The sequence below is a fragment of the Nipponia nippon genome, unplaced genomic scaffold, assembly GCF_047370975.1.
Source record: "Nipponia nippon isolate SJK-2023a ecotype South Korea unplaced genomic scaffold, ASM4737097v1 scaffold_6, whole genome shotgun sequence".
Classification (NCBI taxonomy): domain Eukaryota; kingdom Metazoa; phylum Chordata; class Aves; order Pelecaniformes; family Threskiornithidae; genus Nipponia; species Nipponia nippon.
Genome location: NW_028262380.1, coordinates 9,615,521 through 9,635,632, shown reverse-complemented (window position 1 = coordinate 9,635,632; position 20,112 = coordinate 9,615,521). Strand labels below are relative to the sequence as shown.

The following is a 20,112-nucleotide window of genomic DNA, read 5'->3' as shown; positions in this document are numbered from 1 at the left end:
AAATAGGGAGTATGATAGAAACTTAGCACCAAGATCCTTTAATGTAGGAACTAGTCAACTCCAAGAGGCCTCTTTCACCACGGTGTGAGATGTGGGAAAGCATCCAGGCTTGATCAGTTCTCCAAAAATCAGCTGAAGCCAAGTGTGACAAGCATCTTTAAACACCTTCTAAAGCCTAGAATGCTTTCTGCTACACAGGGGGGTCTGCTGTCAAGCTATTGTGAAATGAAGGTCAGTTCAGGCTTTTGGTTCCAAGAAAAAGTAAGAACCACTGGCAAAATACCAGTTTTCCTAGTTTATATTTGAGGTTTGCAATGGACTGCTGGAAATCCAGCAGCTGATCACTCTGCTGGACATGAGGTAAATTTACAGCATAGCAGGGGTTGTGTACTGCTTGTGTACACTCAGTCTGAACACATTGACAGTGAAGCTGAGCTATTTGCCTTGCTCCTGCCAGTCTTGTCCCTGTCTAGGAAGATATAAGCATGTCATTTTTTACTTGCTAGAGAATTGTGTGTAAAAATCCCTTCTGAATTCATGTGTTCTGAGAGCAGCTGATGTTCAGGAAGAACCCGTTGGTTGTTTTTTTAAAAGTGCTGGGGTTTGGGCACGTTATTCTGTGGCTACCAAAACCAGAGTAACAAAAGGCCCAGGCAGTTCTCCTCTGCACAGCCTGTATGTGCATACAGAAGGGGAGGTGGGGAGATCTCATTTTATTTTAGAAAAGCTATTGACTTCTAGGACATGGTTCCACCTTCCATGGGTAAAAGACAGTTTGATTTTACATTGTATATAAAACAAACCACACTTTAAATGTGCAATATACCAGCTGCCAAAAGGCATTTAAACATTGTTCAGTTCCCACTTCAATCCAAGACTGAATTGTGCATTAGTTATATTCAGTGCTCTTGGCTGAAACCAGATACTTTTCACAAGCTGGATGCTTTATTACAGTGTAGATATAGGCCAGGATGAATGCAAGAGCTGCTTAGGCAAGAAACCATGTGTATCAAATTTACTGCATGGATGAAGTTCTGCCCTTTAACTGGGGAAGAGAAACAACCCACAATGCCCAGAGCTTTGAAAGTCAACTTATAGCACCAAAGATGACCTCCAATGACTATACGCATTCAGAGATGCTGGTAATTCCATTTTGGTCCAAAAGTTTGTGTCTCTCCCCAGCCCCTATATTAAACTGAACAGTTTCAGAGTGAAACCATGGTCATCTTTTTGGGTTGTGGTCGAGAGCTGAATAGATACCACCTCATTAAACCTCGAATCACTGGCAACTTTAAAGTCGGTTGGGATTTACGCAAAGGGAAATGCCAAGTTTCACCGAGCTCAGTGCAGAAGCCACACAATCTGATGAATTTTGTCAATATTGTTTGCCTAAATGACCATTGGTTTGCTCAAAACTTAGTCCAGATTTGACATAAAAATTTACATAAAAGTTTACATTTTCCATTAATTTGGACGAGACACAATTCTGTTATCCAGACAAGCTCCTACACTTTCTGCTTCTTTTGTAGAAGAGCCACTTAGATAAATAACCCTATGCCCATCAAATTTGCATGCATTAAATGTTCTTTGCACTTAAAGCTAAATAGAAGCTGTGTTTTGTCTCTACATTCTCTAGCAATTAACACAAGATCCTAACTGCTGTAATGCAACAACTGACACTTCACGGGGCAAAAAAATCTGCTGTATTTACACTTTCCCAGTGACGTGATTCCTTCATTTCTCTGTCAGTGGTACCTACTGGCTTTTGCATAGCCAAATATTTTATGGAGTTTAGGAATAAAATAAAGGATTAGGGTAAAAAACAAGTTCTAATCTTAAAAAAAAAAATGAAAATAGCATCAATGCTTAGAAAACATCTAACAATTGTATGTAGCTCAGGGCTGAGGCTGACATTATGTTTGCCTGAGCATGAACATTAAGTGTTAAGTGCAGCTATTAAGGCACACACTCAGAAAATTCAGATTCCCCCCACCCCAAAACAAGAACTTCAATACTGGCCTCCCTTGAAACCTGTGTCCTGCTTACCCTATGGAACGGTCTAACTTGCATCACCAGTCAGCAGTCTTCCTGGTTGATTTGGACTCTCAAAGAAGAGTGAAGCTATAGAAAGAATAATGAGAGAGTTGCCAGACCTGTTCCATTTTCAGACTCTATTGACAAAGAGAACAAGCTATAGTTTTGTCACTTAAATGACCAGAAAAGTGCAGTATCACTTACTTTGATTCAAACAGCAAAAGGCGCTCAAGGCTAATGAAGACAAGCTGATATGTTAGTAGGTTTTCAGCAAGTGCATAGTTCAGAGCAGAAATCAAATGATGACAGCCTTGACTACCAGTGTAGGCAGACCAATGTAAGAAATAGAATATATGCAGATATTTGCATTTCCTTTTTCATGGCATCCATGCCTGGAACTCTTTTTCTTATGTTTTAAGCCACTTTTTAAAATTCAGGTGCTTAGAGGCCTTGAAAATACCATCTTTGCCACTCCCCATCTCTACAGAGTTACCGTCAGAACAGCAAGCTGGAGTTAGAAGGTTAAGGAATATCTACGTGGAGATTAAACTGCAAACCTATGCATAAAAACAAATACTATGCTTGAAACTAGAGCAACAGGCCAGCATATTTTACATTGTGATTTTTATTTAATAAGTTCGCAACACGTGAAGCTGTGATGGCCACCTTCCAAAGCTGTTGACGTGACAACTTCTTTGCCCCAGACAGCTTTCAGTGCCGTCACAAAGCAAGAGACAACCACATAATGCAGTACAGGGAATAAAAAGGACAAGGTGTACAGTGAGAAGGATGCACGCATGTTCTGATGGCCCTATTAAATACATATGAAACAACAGCTTGGATTTAACAGGGACCTTTGGATCTTGAGGAGAAAAAATGCACTTCTTGCAGGAGGCACACTGGCAGTTTTAAGTATGATGGGAAGAGAAAGCCTGTTCATACTACTGCTTTCCGTTTTTCATGTTCGAAATGTCAGGCTTTCAGATGGCAGAGAAAATACTGTATGTGTAGATGAAGAGGGACAAGAGGAAAAACAGTGCCAGAGCCATCAAAGACATAGGACCATAAGTCTGGAAGAGATTTCCCAGCTCAGCAGCCTGACCACAGCAACATACAACCACTTTCAGACAATTTTCACATGCACAAGTGTTTGCTACTCATGAGCGCGTTGCTGCAAGATTTCTTTATGGCACAGGAGAGATGATCTGCATATCCAATGGTCAGCTCCAAGGGCAGCTAGGGCAGTGGCTTGACCAAAAAGCCAAGACAGAAGCAGAGGAAAGGCCATAGGGCAAGGAGCGAAAGCTAGACAGGACTGGGCTTGTACACTATGCAGAAGACCCTAATATCCAAATAATTATACAGCTTCTTCCTGGCAGTAGGCAAATGTTTTGCAGTACCATTTCTTTCCCTTCAAAAAGGAACCTTTACTCATCCCTTTGGAGCAGTCTCTGCAACATATTGGCCTACTTAATGGTGCCCTGTCCTCGGGCAATGGGTAAACCCAGAACTTCAAGTCTTTCTAAAAGTGTTTTTTTTTTTCCAAGGGATAAAAAGGAGTGGCTCTCTGGAGCACGGGGAGGTTTGCTTCATGAATTTGGGAAGAGGCTCATTTCTACATGGAAGAAAGAACAACCGCACCAGATCACACCAAAGGTCCTTCTGAGGCCAGTATCTCATCCTTGGCACTGACCAATAAGAAATATGTAGGGAAAAATATAAAACCAGGTCAACTGCAATGTCTTCCTACAACACTGTTAACCTGGAACAACTTGTGGTTCAGAGACCTCCTGAATCAAAGTTGGTGTTTTTATATTTAACAGCTTGCAATAGGATTTTCAGGCATGAGTCTCAACAGCTGCTTTTTAAACCCATGTGAATTTTTAGCATCAGCAACATCCTCCAATGAGGACTTCCACAGCTGAAACACACAGTAGGCCAAGAGCGTCATCCTCCTGTTTGCTCTGACCCTGCCCCCAGCTGGTTTCATTCAGTGTACCCCACTTCTTGCTTGGGAAGGGACAGCAAACAGCTGTTCTCTGGTCAGTCATGGTTTTATAAGCTTCTATCACCTCCTTCTTCAGTCATCTCTTGTCCAGACTGACTCCTAGTCTGTACGTTACTTAGGATTATCCTAGCTGCTTTTGTCAGCATTTTATCTGGTTCTGCTGAATTCTTTTGCTCTATAAAAATGGTCTTGACTCTTGTCACTATGTCATATTAAACCTGAGTTTATGTATTCAAATCCTTCAAAAGTTTCTGTTCACTTGCCCAGAACAGATATTCTGGTTGCTGGGTGCAATTCCCAGACCTCCCTGCCAATCCCTTTTAAGAACTGGTGGCATATTAGCTGTCTTCTGCTCTCCTACTATTTTGGAGGTTTTGAACAAGAGGTAATGCAGAACAGTCATTCAACTAAAGGAAAATAGGTAAGGTGAGCTTTAAAGGATCATACAGCAATTTCCGCTAGGAAATTCCTGGTTCTAATGGATCTTCTGCAGACTGAAAGAAATCTTTAATTTTTCAGATTCTGAGGAAGAGAATGAGAAAGTTACTCCCCTTTCCCTATCTACCCCCCTCCTGGCTGCTTTCTCTTGGGCCAACAGCTGTTATGTCCTGTGTCCCACTACCCCAGTTCTGGTGATGTGAATCAGAAGGTAGAAGTGTAGCAAAATGACTGAAGGAAAATATTTCCACATGGTCAGATTTTCTGTTGTTCAAGCCGGTGACTGTGCAGACACCAAGGGAAAAATTCATCAAGATCTACAGGTGTTTCCACTTGTGCCGGAACATCTATTACTCAACGCCTGGCAAAACCAGCAGCTGACCATGGCTGGGTTCCTGTCTACTCCTGTAACAAGCTGGTGAGCTCACAGCATCCTGGTGGATAGTCCAGGGATTAACTCAGCTTTGGGAGCAGAGTTTTCACCACCTGGACTGTTCTGGGACTTTCTCCAAGTTCTGCAATGGGAATGTTGACTTCCCAGGTAAAAAAAGGCCCTTTCACACAATGTCTTCACTGAACAGGGAATGAGATATCAGTGTTGCTTGGCACCGTGTTCACTCGCTCCATGGTAAATTAGAGTGCCACTCATTGCTCCTGCAGTGCTGCCAGTTGGATCCAAAGGGACTGCTGACCTGAGGAGTATCAGCCCCACTGCCCACACTTGCAGTGACTACACAGAGTCCTCAGGACGGGGGGCCAGGGGTTCACTGAGAAATCCCTGGGCCTAGAGAGAGGGCAGTGCCAGACTGGAAGAGGGAATGGAGGTTGCACTGGAGAGGAGAGCCAAGGCAGGTCCAGAGCAAAGCAGAGGAACAAAGCCAAGCTGGGACAAGATGGGGATGACCCAAGTACAGCAAAAGCCAAGAAGCTCTGAGAAGCCATTCTGCTACAGCCAGAATCAGCTGAAGCCCTCCAAAGGAGGCTTTGCTCCAGGAAGTCCAGAAAATGCTCTGCCATGCATGAGTAAGGACTGCTGCCCCTTCCCACTCTCTGGGAGCAGAGCTGCAGGTGAGGCTTGCAGTTACTCTTATCTTGCCCAGCAGCCAGATACGAGCAGTGCCAGTGCTCCCATGCTGTGTGAACAGGCTTAGTGAAAAACACACAGCACAGGTGTTCCTTGAGGAAATTTGGAAAAATAACATCAGAATCCCCTCTCCAGTTTACACTGAGCTTCTGTGCTGGCCTATGTCCTGCTCCCATGCAGAAGGGCATGCTGCACTTCTCAGTGTGCAGGAATTGGTTCTCCAAGCCCTGGACAGGTTTGGCAAGCCACTGAGGCTGTCTATCATGTTCCCCTACTTCCCCAGCTGCTTCTTACCATACCTACAGCTGCACTGGCAGAACAGCAGTCGCATTTCCTCTCTCATCCACTTCTAGCAAAGTCCCACCAGTTTAGTTAGAGAAGTAAGGCCACAGGCAGGCACTTTCTTCCAAATTCAGCTGAAGATATTTAGGCCTTCAGGTGTCCACCTCCCATCCACTCCCCAAGCCAGGTTAGCACCTCACAGCCCCACTGTTGGCATGGTTTGAGACAGCTCTAAATCACATCAAACAAACTCAGAGCATCTACTCCAACTGCTCAGCCTAATTGTGGGTGGACACGTATCTTAGAATAAAGTGGTAGAGTTGAGGATAAAAATAATCTCAGCTTTCAGGTACACAAGTCTGTCTTCATGCCTGAAACAAAAAGAGCAGCTTTCAAATGCAATTACAAGGAAAGAGCAAAACATTCAGGGTTCAGTCCCTCACAGAATGGACCAAATATGCTTGACTTAATGACTGTGTTTCACCTGAAGTAAAATAAAGAGCACTCTCGTGAAGAAACTTCTTGGCACTGCATGGAGCTTTCCTTCAACATGATGTCGAGCAGTTGCTGGTGGTAGCGTTTGCTACAGCTGGAACTGGCAAGGCTGCCTAGTCATACCCTTGTTCTCCTTTTTCTACTCTATCCATTTGACCTGCTAAGATAAAGCTATTTAGAGATACTGTGGGTTAAGAATGGAGTGTCCAGGGAAGGAGGGAAAGAAACTGAAGGTTTTAATTAAAGAAGACCATACTCTTACGCAGGATACCAGAAAACTCAGCACTAAGATATAAACTGTTTTGGTCCAAGTACAGCACACATATACCTCCTCGTGACACATACCTCATTACAGCTGACAGAACCACAACATGCCTGAACGCAGTCACAGTGCAGACAACAAACAGAAAGGACTTCCATCATCTTTAATACACAGGCAAAGCCTACAGAGACCACAATTCCCTGTCTCAATATAACTGGGTAAGTTGCCAGAGAGATATGTTCATATTAGAGACAAAAAACAGCTGCAAGTGTCTCTAGAGCACTGCTGGCCATATTTATCTTGTGGGTTACACTTGGCCAACTCTGATTTAAAAATCAAAGTAGGTACATTTTTCCCCCACTCTAATCCCAAGTAACAGACTTACTGAATTGAGCCCTTACTGGCAACCCAGTGGATGTGCAAAGAGGGTACTCTTTAAAAAAAACCAAAACAGAACAGACAAATACATAAGACACAGCCCACCAATTTCCTCAGTACATTGGGGCATACATGCTTGCAACATGAACTCTATAAAGCTGTATTTTATACAGCTGCATTTTAAAAACCGCTGAACAGGTGATACTCCTTAGCTGGCCTCCAGGATTCAGTTCAGCAGATTTGCAGTTACACAGTCGCACAGATTTCTTTTTTCCACCTGAAGAAGCAGAGTTTCCGTCTATAAGAGAGGAAACAAAAGCAACATCAAAAAACAAGTGTCAGCACTGTAAAGCTAATTAGCTCCCAAAGAAAAGTCCATTTTACTTTTGTTCTAAGATTTGGAATTGCTTGTATGAGATGAGGCCTGAGGTAAAAATCAGAGTCATTGCTTACTGCTCTGCAAACCGGAGCATAAGCACTCAAGTTCATGAGAGGCTTAAAAAAACCCCAAAAGCCTGTGAGAAATTTTCTTTTTACTTAAAAACAGACTCAAAAAATTAAACCTAGAGCATTACAGCTTGGACTCACTGTTGAAAGTTATACAGAGAAAGTAAGGCATAATTTAATCATAGAATCATAGAATATCTCAAGTTGGAAGGGACCCATAAGGATCATCAAGTCCAACTCCCTGCTCCTGACAGGACTACCTAAAACTAAACCTTATGAGCATTGTCCAGACACTCCTTGAACTCTGACAGGCTTGGTGCCGTGACTACTTTCCTGGGCAGCCTGTTCAAGTGACTGACCGCCCTCTCAGTGAAGAAATTTACTTCTGTTTTAACTTCTGCTTCACTGTTGTTATTGTTAATATGCTTTTGGAGCCTAAACCAGACGATAGGTGCTGAGCTGGCATACAGCCATCACAGTTCAAACATGTGATGAGATTGCTGGCTTCTTTAAGGAAAGGGGTCCCAAACTGGGGAAAGCAGAGGTCCCCCAGTTGAACTGAGGTTCAGCAATATGAGGAGATCATCACTGCCCACAGGGATTCTCTGGAGCAATGAGGGTGGATTGGGAACTTCTCAGAGCTGCAGCTGGGTAGGGTCAGAAAGGCCTGCACCCTCCCAGCCTACCTGTGCGAGAAGGGGCTGAGGACCAGAGAAGGCACAGCAGGGCTGCATAAGGGAAATTTGGGAATCCTTCCTCTCTAGCACACACACACTTTGGTTTTCCTGGCTGTTTGGAGCACTTATGGCTTTAGTAGATGCATGATGGAGCACAGAGCTGTTTGACATCAACATCGTATTTTCATCTCAGTTTGTCTATCATGGGCTGAAGCTGTATCTGAGAATCAGTCTGATCCAAGAGAGGACTTCCTCCTTATTGTCATGGGACACACTAGCTGTGGGAAGTCCACTCACCAAATTAATCCCCACTGGTGCAACCAGCTACACAAAGAAGGGGCATTACAAAGAATACCAGCTTGAAATGCCAGTGAAATCCAACCTTAATCTGCCTGTCTTGTGATTTTTGTGTGAGATGGAATTGCCATGTGATTAAAGGCTGTGTTACCCATTGACCCACATCAGCTAAAGGCACTTAGTGCAGAGCTGGGCCAAAGCATCCTGCTTACCACCTGCCTTCTTAGTACAGGAGAAGCTACCTATTGGTCAGGGTTTTTTCCCAGATGATAAATCACTAGACACAGCTCTGTGGTTCTATATTAAATCAGGTATCGCTTTTGATTGTTTCAGCTACCCTGCAAAACTGGGTAGATCTGATCAGACTTTGCTAATCACCTAAAAGACACTCATCACCACCCTCTAACCATCTCCTTGACATCATTTGCAATTGTTTGAATAAGGGAGGTTGACAGCATGCCAACAGCTTTGGAGCTAAGCCCCAAGGCTGCTTACCATCTTATATATCTTTAATAACATTTTCAAGCCTTCGTTTTTACTTTCATGGGCACATCTAACTTAATGTGCTTTGAACATTCCAAATAACCATTGACAGTTTAGAAAGGAATAAAGAACAAAATGAATGGCACTAAATACAGTTTTGCTGACTGTTTTGTGAGCATGATCACAAAACCATTTGCACAGAGATTTGTTATTATCCCTTGGTGGGTTAAAGCACGTTTTTGAAAAAAACAAACCAACCCCAAAACCTCCAAAAAACCCAAACAGGGCAGGGTCCAGATTTTGAACCTACAAAAAAGCTGATAAGTTCCAGCTAGAAATGCAGCTCCTGAGCTCTTTAAAGTTGTAATGCAATGTCCACTGGTTAACTCTGAAAAATGTGTTGGAATTTTGAAAATAAGTGTCTATAGGGCAGACTTAGAGTAGACTCTGTAGCCCATGGATTGGATTTGTTTTACAGGATTTGTTTTATGGCCTACTCCCTGCTGGCCTCTGTCTTGAGCAGCTTTTATATGCAGGAGGGAGCTGGCTGTGAACTGGCTGAATGGTTTTGATGGTAGCAGCTCCCTCCCAGCAGTACAAGAACCCTCTCCCTAGTTCATGATCAGAGTTGCACCTGCCACCTACTGCCCTTTGGCTGAGTGGTGAACCACAGATATCCCCAGAAAAGATTGCCCAGAGTTGGTTACTGCTGTTAAAACAACTAATCCAACCTGCAGCCTGCTCCAAGGGGTCAGCAGCAACGAAAGGGTGGAAAACAGTACGCGGGGGGGCAAACAGATCTGGTATGTGCATGGGTAGTAGCCAGCCTCTCAGAGGTGGTCTGTGACCCTTCTCTTACCGCATGAGTAAAATGCAGCCAGCCTGTCAATCAGTAAGTGATCATCACATCAGTGTAGGTTACAAGCATGTCTAGTCTTGTAAAAGGAAGGAGATATAGCCTATGGCCCCCATAAAAGGTTATATGACCTACGCTAGCGTCAGTTTGCTTTTGGGACACTATGTAGATCAACACAGAGCCAAATTAAGTGTGAAAACTCTTGAGTTGTGCAATAAAACTAAATGGTTTCCCCTGTACAGAACTGCAGGGTGAGATTTGCAGGAGGAATTAAATGGGAATTTCGTCTTTAAGCTTTTGGGAATCCCTCCCCCTCCAACACAGTTAGGAGCTGCTTACTCATCATCTGAAAATCTTGCCTGCAAACAAAAGAGAGTTTTTCAAGGAAATGAGTGTCTCCAGTGGGAATATTAACAAAGGGAATTGTATTTTCAGGGACAGAAATGTTTGCCCCACTAAGCAGCAAAACAGACTAAAATAGTCAAATGTAAAATATATATGTGGCTGAAAGCAATTGTCTTAAAACTCCCAGTTTGCATCAAATTAAGCCACAGCTGAATAATAAAACTAAGAATTGAAACACTGTAGAAGGATGTTCCAAGACGTCCTCAACTATTAAATATTTCCATGTCTTTTGAAGATGTAGGCAGAATTCCTAGCTTAATGACTGGAATAGGCCAGAGGCACTGAAGGATCTCAATATGGATTAAATTATTTAGATTTTAAAGTGATAAGGAAGCAATAGGTTTGTTTTGGTGAGAATGTATCATGGAGCCACATTTTCAGGCCTGCTGTCAAATCTACAACTGTGAAAGTCAATAATAGGACATTCCTGTTAACTAAACCTTTTTTGTATCCTCATTTCCTCTCCTTGGCTGTCTTTTATTTCTATTTTTTAAAAAGCATTAAAATACAGTTGCTATCTTTGGGGCTCTTATTGCTACTCCTGCTTTGGATACCTGTATTTTATAAAGCTTCTCCCTTGGTCTGCAAGCTGTAGGTGTCATAGAGGCCACTAGTTGAGATATTTTTTAATCAAGATTTAGAAATTCTGGTGAAAAGTTGAAAGGTTTGTAAAAGAAGGAAAAGGTGTGCTAGAACTACTTTACAGCACAATCTGAACATCTTGTTTGGGCTGTATACAGTGCTCAGCAGATGTATTCATTAATGAGATTTCTTCATGAAGGAGCCCAAAATACATTTGACCAGTAATTATTGAACAGATTTTGTTTAACTGTAAATGTGCTACATACCAATCTGGTTCTGCTGGAATGTTTGTTTGTTTTTTGTACTACGTCACAATTCAAGGCATCTTCATTCCTGCACCTGCATTTTCACCTAAACATCACGGACCCTGCTCCGAGTTACCTCAAACCATTCTTCAAAGATGCCAGTTCGCAGGCTTTGAACTGTGAACAACCTTGACCGCAGATTAGAATAGCAAAGAAAGTTGGAGTGCCTTCTGTTAAAAAATCTGTGCAAGAGTGTAGATATAGCACTTCAGCTAAAGGGTACACAGGAGGTGGGGAAAAAGCTACCCTCCTGAGACACCGCTATCTGACAGCAGCTGGGATACAGCTAGTCACAGACTGCAGGTTGCAGTAGCAAGAGACAGATTCAACTTCCCTCACAGAAGGAAGATACCAACCTTGGCAAATTCTCCACACTGACTGCAAGCCAAACAAGTTTCGTTCCCTGCGCTGTTCTACTTTGTGGCATTTTTCATCATTATGGAATCAGAGCAATGTAAAAAGTATCTATCTACAAGGTGATGTTTCCTCCCTTAGCCTCTCCCCAGGGGTAAAAGCATGCGCAGGGGAGTATTCTATTTTAGTAGACTTTTTGTTCGAGCTGGCTCTCTCATTTTGGTTAATAAATATAAATGATGCTCTTACCTTATTCCCCCTGACATAAAACTAAAGGTGTGCCCTCAGCAATTGGAATGAGAACAGCAGCACTAATGGCTGTTAACTCGGCAAGAGAAGGATAGAGGGCTGAGGACTGTCAGTTCACTCTTTCCTAAGCTTCCTAGTGTCCCTCATACCCCAAGGAAGAATTCCACAGATATTGCTGCATAGAGAGGTAAAATGTAATTACCCAGCCTCACCTTAGAAGACAGGACAGTACAGTTGACTGAGTGTCTTGTGCAAAATCCATCCACCTTATGTACTTTTATCCACAGCATTTTCTTCCATATCAAGGGACAAAAAAAAGGAATTCAATGTTTCCTTACCCGCGTGTCTAGATTATACGCTGTCTTCTTTAAATCCTGCAGAGCCCTCTGCATGAACTCAAATGCATGGCAATCAACACAGGGACGACCTAGGAGAGCATTTAGTACAGCATTTAGTAGAGAATCATGATATATGGCATGAACTATTAAGTAGAAGGAATAAACAGTGATTTTGAGTATGAGGAAGAGCTACAGAAAAGAATCCACAGAGTGAGTACTGATGTATGCACTCTTGAACAACCCAGGTTATTGTAAATGGTCCATCATGATGCCTCACCCAGTCTCTCAATGACAAAATAATTACTTCAACAAATTTGCATTAAAAATTTTCTTCGCCCTTTATTGCTGTTCCCCTCATCCTTCTCTTGTCAGAGTTCATAGTGTGGAAACACTAAACCCATAACTTGAGTCTTTTATTTTGCTCCACCAACCCTGAACACATTTTCAACCTTATCTTCAGACTTTTCAGATTTTTCAGAAATTACCTCTGAAACTATTAACCTGTTCCCTGGAAAATCTTGTCTCCTAATCTCACAAACTTGAGCTCTAAATAGAAAGCTAATGGAATAAAATTGACTACATTATCACAAAGACAGATCACTTAGCCTCTACTTTGAATATGATACACCTTTGTCCAAAGCTGGTGAAGCAAGCAGCAGATAAACACAATGCCCTGTCATTAGTGGGCATTGCTGATAAGCAGAACTGCTGCATTCTGGACTAATTACAGTGTTTAAGATAGTATTCTCATATCTAGATATCCAGACTGAAGGTCACAAGGCTTGCTTTGCCTTGATCATCATGTAACACAAAGCTGTGCCCTAACAGATAGCAGTACTGAGAGAGAACAAATATAGACATGATGAAATGTCTTCGGATCATCAGGCTCTACATATGCTCTTATTTGCTTCTCAGCACCTATGCCTCTCTGACAACTTCAGAGGAAATATTACGCAAGTGAGAAATTCTGAGCGCAGGTTTGGTTTGCTCTTTGAGGTCTTGTAAGGAAGAAAGGATGAAACCTAGAGTAATGTTGGAAAATCCTGCAGTGTCTGTCAGCCTATTCTGCAAACACTTGATATTTAACTGATTACTACATGCCTCTGATAAGCTGGAGTATGAGCTTCCAGCTCATGATCTGTGTGCTAACCAGCAGACAGGAATCCTCCCTGATGGAGAAAAGGAGTCTGCCAAAGTCTTTAACTGGCTAGGGAGAAAAAAAAAAAGATATTAAAAAAAACCACTGAGAAGTATTACAGGCCTCCTCTTTCATTGCCGTACCACCACCCAACCTTCGTGATTATACATGCACCAGCCATAAGGAGAGGACAGCATTTTCCACATCAACATCTTGATGCAAGGAGCTGCCATTATGTTTATGATGTAAAGTAAACTCAACACAGATCAGCAAAGGAGAATTAGGTGGTTGAAGACTGCAAGACTAAGCGTTGAAAAAGTGTGCTTTCTTGGCATCTTCACTGTGAATTTTTTTAATAAAAACTACTGACTTTAATATAGTAGACATTACCAAGAATGAAAGATGTAATGAAGAGTCAATGTCAGGTGAAAAAAGCAAGTCTCAAGAATGTCTCTGAAAAGCAAACAGGGTGACTCCTGGCACAGAAAGGGCTAACACAATGAAAGGGCTGTACCAAAAAGGTACACAACAGTGGCAGATTTCAGGTACAAGCAAGACAGCAACAGGCAGGAGATAAGGGTGAGAGAGTAGAGAGCCTTGGATGCAGGAGAAAAACAGCACTGGTATGCTATCAAGTTGTGATTTTAAAACATCATAAGCAAGACATGTCCAAAATGGTTTGAATTATTTGGACAAGCTTCAGTGATATGAAGTGCTGCAACATTAAAACCACAGTACAAGCTGTATGAGAGGACTGTAGGGTGGTACGTACTTTCAGCTGGTATGGCTGTTCCCGCTTCTTGATCAGATCTGACAGGCTCCGCAAGAAGCAGTGCAACCACAAAAACTAAAGGAACTGTAAGGACCACTCTTCTCAGAAGGCAGGGTGCCAGCATTTTGGGAATGGGTGCTTCTCTGTTTATCAAGAGACACAAACAAGCCAGTGAGGAACATTACAGAGACAAGGTTTTGTTACAAAGAAAATTAATGTTCCTGACAGCTACAGCATTGGCAATCTTCCTTTGAAAGGAAAAAAAAATATCAGAAGATGCAAAGCATGGACAGAAGTTCTCTGTACTTTTCCAGCAGTGCACATAAAACCCAGCTGGGAGATAATGTCCCTAGACTTGAAGCAGAAGATCAGAAGTCCCTAGACAGTTTTTGGTGTCATTTGCAATCCAGGATGCCAGCAACTTTGCCTGCTCTGTGATTTCAATCTTTTTTCTAACTACGCAGTACCAGACCAGCACATGAATCGGACGGCTGGTTCACTGTTAGACTTCAAGATCAAAACTGCAGGGATTATAGAGCTGGCTGAAACAGATCTGAACCTGGCAATGAAGTTTTTACCTACTCATTTGCTTTAGTGATGCACCATCTTTTCACAAGTGTAACTATAGCTGACTGTTATCATTAACTGTGCACCACACTGATCATAAAAACTTACTCCTTTATGAAAGTAGCTGAAGGAAAAGACTTTTGCTAAACCTCCACAAACTCATAGGTAGAATTTCTAATGGTAAATGCATCAAAACTCTTGGACCTTCTGTTTCCCCTCCTAATCTGGGCTTCAGACTTTTATTTGCAGCCACCCATTTGTTCCTGAACATCACAGCCAGGCCACACCATGACCTGAAGATAGGTATAGTCTGGTCCAGCAACACCTCCCCTTCACACAGAGGTAAAATTTTTTATAAGTACACAGGTTTCAAATGAAGTATTTTCTTGATCCAACAGGTAAACTGTCCAGATCAAGAGGGAACATGGGAAACTTGGACTGGCTCAAGCTGCAACTATCTATTACAGATTTCAATCCAAGCCTCAAGGATCCTGGCAAACTGCTAGGATGGTCCTTAGTTCAGCCAAGTTTACCTTCCAGTCCTGTATGTTCAAATGGAAGAAAGAAAGAATCAAATAAGGTTAAGTTGTAGCAACACAATAAAATCCACATGAAAATTCTCTTTAGCTGAACCCAGGAAAACAGGACAACATTCTGGTCTCTTCCTGATTTTTAAGTCAGTGCACACTAAACAAAAGATGTTGCATAAGAACATCAAATCTGCATGTGCTGAATGCACTCCCCAAACCAGCTTGTATTTCACATTTGGAAGGGCAATAGAGGGAGGCAGGAAAGGAAAGGTTTTTCCCCATCTTGACACAAACACAGAATGGAACAAGCTTGCTCTTCGATATATGCAATCCACCGTTTCAGACACAGCTAATCTGAAGCTGCAAATTCTGCACAAACACTTGCAGCACGTGCAAACCAGCAATTCATCCAGGAAAGGAGCAGCATTATACACATCCCCTTCCTGTGCACCTAAACATAAGAGTAGGGGATGGTTCAGAAGCAAGAGACACACATGTACACATAGAGTGAGAAATATATTCGGGCCCACACCAAAAAATAGATCTGGTAATGTAATTCCTATAACCTCAGAACTGGGCTTCCTATCCCTCCCACTATTTAGAAGTGATCTGATGTGACGCTTTTTCTTATTTCTACAATCCTTAAAATAAAGGGATTAAAATCATGACAAACGGCTTGGGTTTTCTGTTTTAATTAATGGTGATCTGCAAACAAAGCAAGTACAATCAAAGTCACCGGGCTTTGCAACAGCAGTGTCTCCAAGTAACAGTAAATTAGGATAATACCAGCCTCCTTTGAAAGTACCTACTGCAGAAGCCTCCTGGGCAGTAGGAGCAGAGGCTATTCTCACAGCTGACTAGAAAGGTTCAACAAAACAAAGCAGATGATACACTGTTAAACTTTTGCAGGGTACTTTACACATCACCCACCCCAGCATCAGCTCAGCTTCATATGTGAGCCCCGCTGCAAAATAATTGTTCCCCGAGTGCAGCAGTCACCTCGGACCGCATCTAACTACTGCCTCTTAGTTATTCTGTGGGAATTTGCTACCTGTGAGGAATAATCACGACAGGCTTCAAGGGTAGTCTCTCTCTGCAGTGCAACTGGGAACGGAGACAGACCTGTGCATGGACTTCTGTGAAAGAGAAAAGTAATCCCCTCTAACAAAGGAAAAAAATGTCAGTACCTGATCTCTCTCTTGTCTTTGTGACGGTCTCTTTGAAATGGCCGCTGCAAACTGCTAACAGAACAAGTGCAGCATTTCTGAGCATGTGCACTGTCTCTTTTTAACCTTCTCTGAAAGAGGTTATTACTATGGGGAGATTTCTGCCATGGCAACAATGCAGAGCACTGCAGCACATAGCAGAGATTTAAAGAGGAACAGGCTGTGTCTCCCAGGTCTGGAGAAGGATGTTTCTGCTTTGACATGTGAATTCCAGCAGTGACTTACCTGGTCCAGGTAAGGTTTTTAAAGCCGGGCCATTTGATTCATCTCTCTTGAAGTCTTCTGAATCATTTTCCCAAAGTCTGCTCAGCTGGATGTGGTGCCTGATGCAAGCAACTTGCTTCCCTAGTGCCGGAAAATAACCGTGACAGATTACACCTGCTTTATGGGAAACCAGGAAAAACCATGGGATCACACTCAGAAACTGGAGGACACGTCACAGGTGAGACTTCGGTGAAGGCCAGGAATTGTTCAGTGCACAATCTGCCATTTGAATGGTTCTGAGTTACAGGGGTCATAACCGCTCATGCCTGCCTTCCTGGGCGTTTCTGTGATCCCAGTCTCAGGGCTGCCAGGAACAGCCGCAGGAGTGCAGGCACTTAAACTCTGAGTTGGAACTTGAGTCCAAACTCAAGAGTAAACTTCACCCCCCTTTTCCAGCCTGCACCTCTCTTCCCCTTTGAATGCCCCACAAGCTATACTCCAGAACAACACTGATGGCGCTTGTGCTGAATACAATACAATAACGGATAAAAGTGCTTTTGTCAAAGCAAAGCTAAGTTCAGGGGTCGCATCTCCCCCCCGAAACACATTTCTCATCACAAATTAGACACTAGCAGTTCTTGTTCCGGAGAGAGTGAGCACAGCTGAGAGCAGGCGCAGCACTGAGAAGCATGCACAGAACTTCAAAGGCACCGTGCTCTGGGTTTGCTTCAGCCGGTTCAATAGGGACTCAATCTTAAATGCTTTCATGGTGAAAGCTGGGGGCACTCAGTGTCCAGGAAGGTCAAGTATACAACCTTTTTTTTTCTTTTCATGAGCAGAAACTCCTTCTCAGAATTATGACTAAATGGCTGGCTAACATTTTTCTTTTCAACATGCTCTATAACCTGTCTCTCCTGTACAGCCCTAGGGGAATGGTTTGCTCCCATTAATTCAACTTTTTAAGCGAGATGCTAAAATTTCTGGTTGGGCAGTGTGTAACTATGATGCTATGAAGTTACAGCATCCACAAGCAGAGTCAAGAGGGGATTAATTATAGTACTGCCATCCTTATATATCACGAAAACAGAAAGAAGGGGAAAATAAATTTTAGAGACTGTTCTTTTGGGCAAACAAGATTTAGCATTGTTCTTGCACAGATAACCATACAGGATTTGGTCTGATTAAGTATCTGGCTATACACAAATCAGAAATGCAGAACTTTATTCATGATCATTCTCAGCCATCTAATCTCACACCTTGGCCTCTCCTCCTGATAAATAACATAGATATTCACATACATACACACACACACACACACACACACATATCTATGTGTATATATATATATGCCTTTTCTTAACTTGTGCTTTTGATCATTCCCAGTAAATCTTACTCTGTTCTCCCAAATCCTGTCCTTTTTCTATCAGAACAGTAACACCAAGCAGCCAGTCCCCGTAGCTTGGGTGTTATCACTGATTCCTTACTCTAGACCCACGCAATGGGCTTCTGACTCCATTAGACACAATTTTAAAAATCTGTTTCTGCCATTCTCAGCTGCCAAATTCCTTGCTTTAAGCATCTCCTATCAGCTACTGTGACCTCCCTTCTTTAGCCTTGTCCTACATCTACTTGTCCTGCAAGGAACACCTGCCTTTTTAGCATTTTAACCACATTTCCTCTTTAATCACTTCTCCCCATTCTGTATCAGCTTTTCTCGTCAAAGCACCAGCTTTTCTCTTCACTGAAGCTAATATTTTCTCAACTGGAAACTATCAGTTTACCAAGGAGGAGATTTTCCACAGAGGAGGTAGAGATCCTGTTTTAGGATATTTTTATTTGAAAAATGTTTTGAAAAAAATTATTTTGACAATTTTCAACTTGATAATTTCTGGCTTTCTTCTTCAAAATTATTTTCTTTTTAAACCTAAGCTTAACAGAGTAAAAATACATTTCATGCTCAGTTCATGGAATTGCAGATAGGGAGCAGCTCTTATGGTAAGGGTATCGGGGCACATCCCCACCAGAACATTACAACCCCAATAAAATCTTTCCTTCTCTTATTTCCCTCACGCAGAAAGCGTGGGTGGTACAGATGCTGGCCCAAGGGCACCCCAAAACTGGAAGTACAGACCAGAACTGGGACTACACAGCACCTGCACAACCACCCTCAGCGGCGATTTCACTCGTGTACCCAAAGTTGCAGTGGTGGTCATGCGGCACCTTGGGCTGAGCATGAAAAGTGACATTTAAGTGAAAGCTGGAACGTCCTGACTCCCCAGTGCCCTGGAGGATCATTCATGAGGTATGCAGAGAGAATTTATAGTTTCTTTTTATAATGAAGTCAAACACAATGGAGTTTTTTTTCCAAGATCCCCACCAGCTAAAAAGCATCAAAGCATTGTTTCTGAGATTTCAGTTTTTCATCTTGATAGCATATGTTTTGATACTATAAATATTTCTGTGGGATTGGGAGAAAAGCTCAAGCCTTTACCTCTAAGCCTCTTCACTGCTTGGTCTCTCCTTGGCTCTTAAATCTAATGCTCTGTCACAGCAGAAAACTTTCTTCCCTCGCTAAAGATAACAGATTCTGTCACTTCTCCTGCAGACACTTTTATACTTTCTCACAGCCTGCCCTCTAAATCATGGTAAAAATCTCCCCGCAAGGTACCATCTTGTCTTCCATCAAATCCTCTTTTAAGCTTTACCTCTGCCATGAATCCTACAAAGCACTGCTGCCTGGCAGAGCCTGGGGAGGAAGCTGGCTGTGACTGCTGATGGCATGCAAATGTGCTCGTTATACCAATATCTTGCTGCCTCGCACCTCTTGCTGAGTCCCCGCCTCGTCATCCCGCTGTAATCCCAGGCTGTGAATGCTCAAGGGCAGGGGCTGTGTTTGCACTTGTTGGCGCAGCACCACAAGGCTGGAGTGTTGATAGAGGCCTTCAGGCAGATGTGATGAATAATAATGTCAAACTACCTAAAGCTGATCGCATTGTCCCACACTCTGATATATGAACTAGTCATAGAGCAAGCCTCTTATTATTTTCCTTCCAATTCAAAGCTCTTGGGAAGTGTCAGAGTGACCAGATTAAGAAATGAAGCCTTTCTTTGTTCCCTGAACAGGTCTTGCATATCTTGGTAGCAGCAAATAATTGAAATTGTTCCTCCTTCCATTTTCTCCACCAGTAATTTTAGGAATAATTTTCTTGTCAGTAACTCTGATTCCTGCAGTCCCTATATGTCAGAGTATGGCTCATCTGAAATTATTCTAGGCCTCAAAAGTCTTGAGTTTCAGTGCAACACTGAGGCTGGGCTCATGTCCAACTCTGAAGTTTCCACACAGCACTCAGGGAGACCTGCACTGTCAGAACTACTTACTGCTCTTCGGATGAGATGCTAAACTGAGGTCAAATCTTTCAGCATCTCTCTGGGAGTTGAGAAGCATTTAAAAATCCCATGGCAATATTCAGGAAGGGTTAGCTTTAGCTGAGCTATCCTTGGCTTGCACTGTCCCTATCCACCCTCCTACATACGCATCTTTGGGGAAATAAGCCGTGGTCCAAGCTGCACTTGAGCTATTTCTAGGTACATAATAGTTGCAACTTTAACTAGTTTGCTAAGTCCACAGGGATGTCTTGAATACTCTGCAGCAGCTATACAAATATGCAAGCATATGAATGGGCTTTGAACCGGCAGGGAAC

General features: G+C 42.6%; 1 protein-coding gene across 3 annotated transcripts; it reads right to left on the bottom strand.

Moving 5' to 3' along the window:
• Window positions 1-6,751: 6,751 nt before the first annotated feature.
• Window positions 6,752-16,552, bottom strand: LOC104018069 (NELL2-interacting cell ontogeny regulator 1). 3 transcript variants are annotated; one of them, XM_087737715.1, is made up of 4 exons: window positions 16,433-16,552; window positions 13,885-14,027; window positions 11,975-12,063; window positions 6,752-7,279 (listed from the first exon to the last, which is right to left on the bottom strand). In XM_087737715.1, exons 2-4 carry the CDS (start codon window positions 14,006-14,008, stop codon window positions 7,208-7,210), a joined length of 285 nt encoding a protein of 94 aa, XP_087593841.1. In that variant the 5' UTR covers window positions 14,009-14,027; window positions 16,433-16,552; the 3' UTR covers window positions 6,752-7,207. The 3 variants fall into 3 exon arrangements, with proteins under 3 accessions (XP_087593841.1, XP_087593840.1, XP_087593842.1); XM_087737714.1 differs by lacking the exon at window positions 16,433-16,552 and adding an exon at window positions 16,169-16,290; XM_087737716.1 differs by lacking the exon at window positions 16,433-16,552 and adding an exon at window positions 16,033-16,081.
• Window positions 16,553-20,112: the final 3,560 nt, after the last annotated feature.

Bases quoted from the DNA above. Each gene is read 5' to 3' on its own strand.
- LOC104018069 (XM_087737715.1), bottom strand. From the start codon at position 14,008: ATGCTGGCACCCTGCCTTCTGAGAAGAGTGGTCCTTACAGTTCCTTTA. The intron at 12,064-13,884 runs GTACGTACCACC...ATGCTCTCCTAG, and splicing joins AACAGCCATACCAGCTGAAA to GTCGTCCCTGTGTTGATTGC. The intron at 7,280-11,974 runs GTAAGGAAACAT...CCTCTCTTATAG, and splicing joins CGTATAATCTAGACACGCGG to ACGGAAACTCTGCTTCTTCA.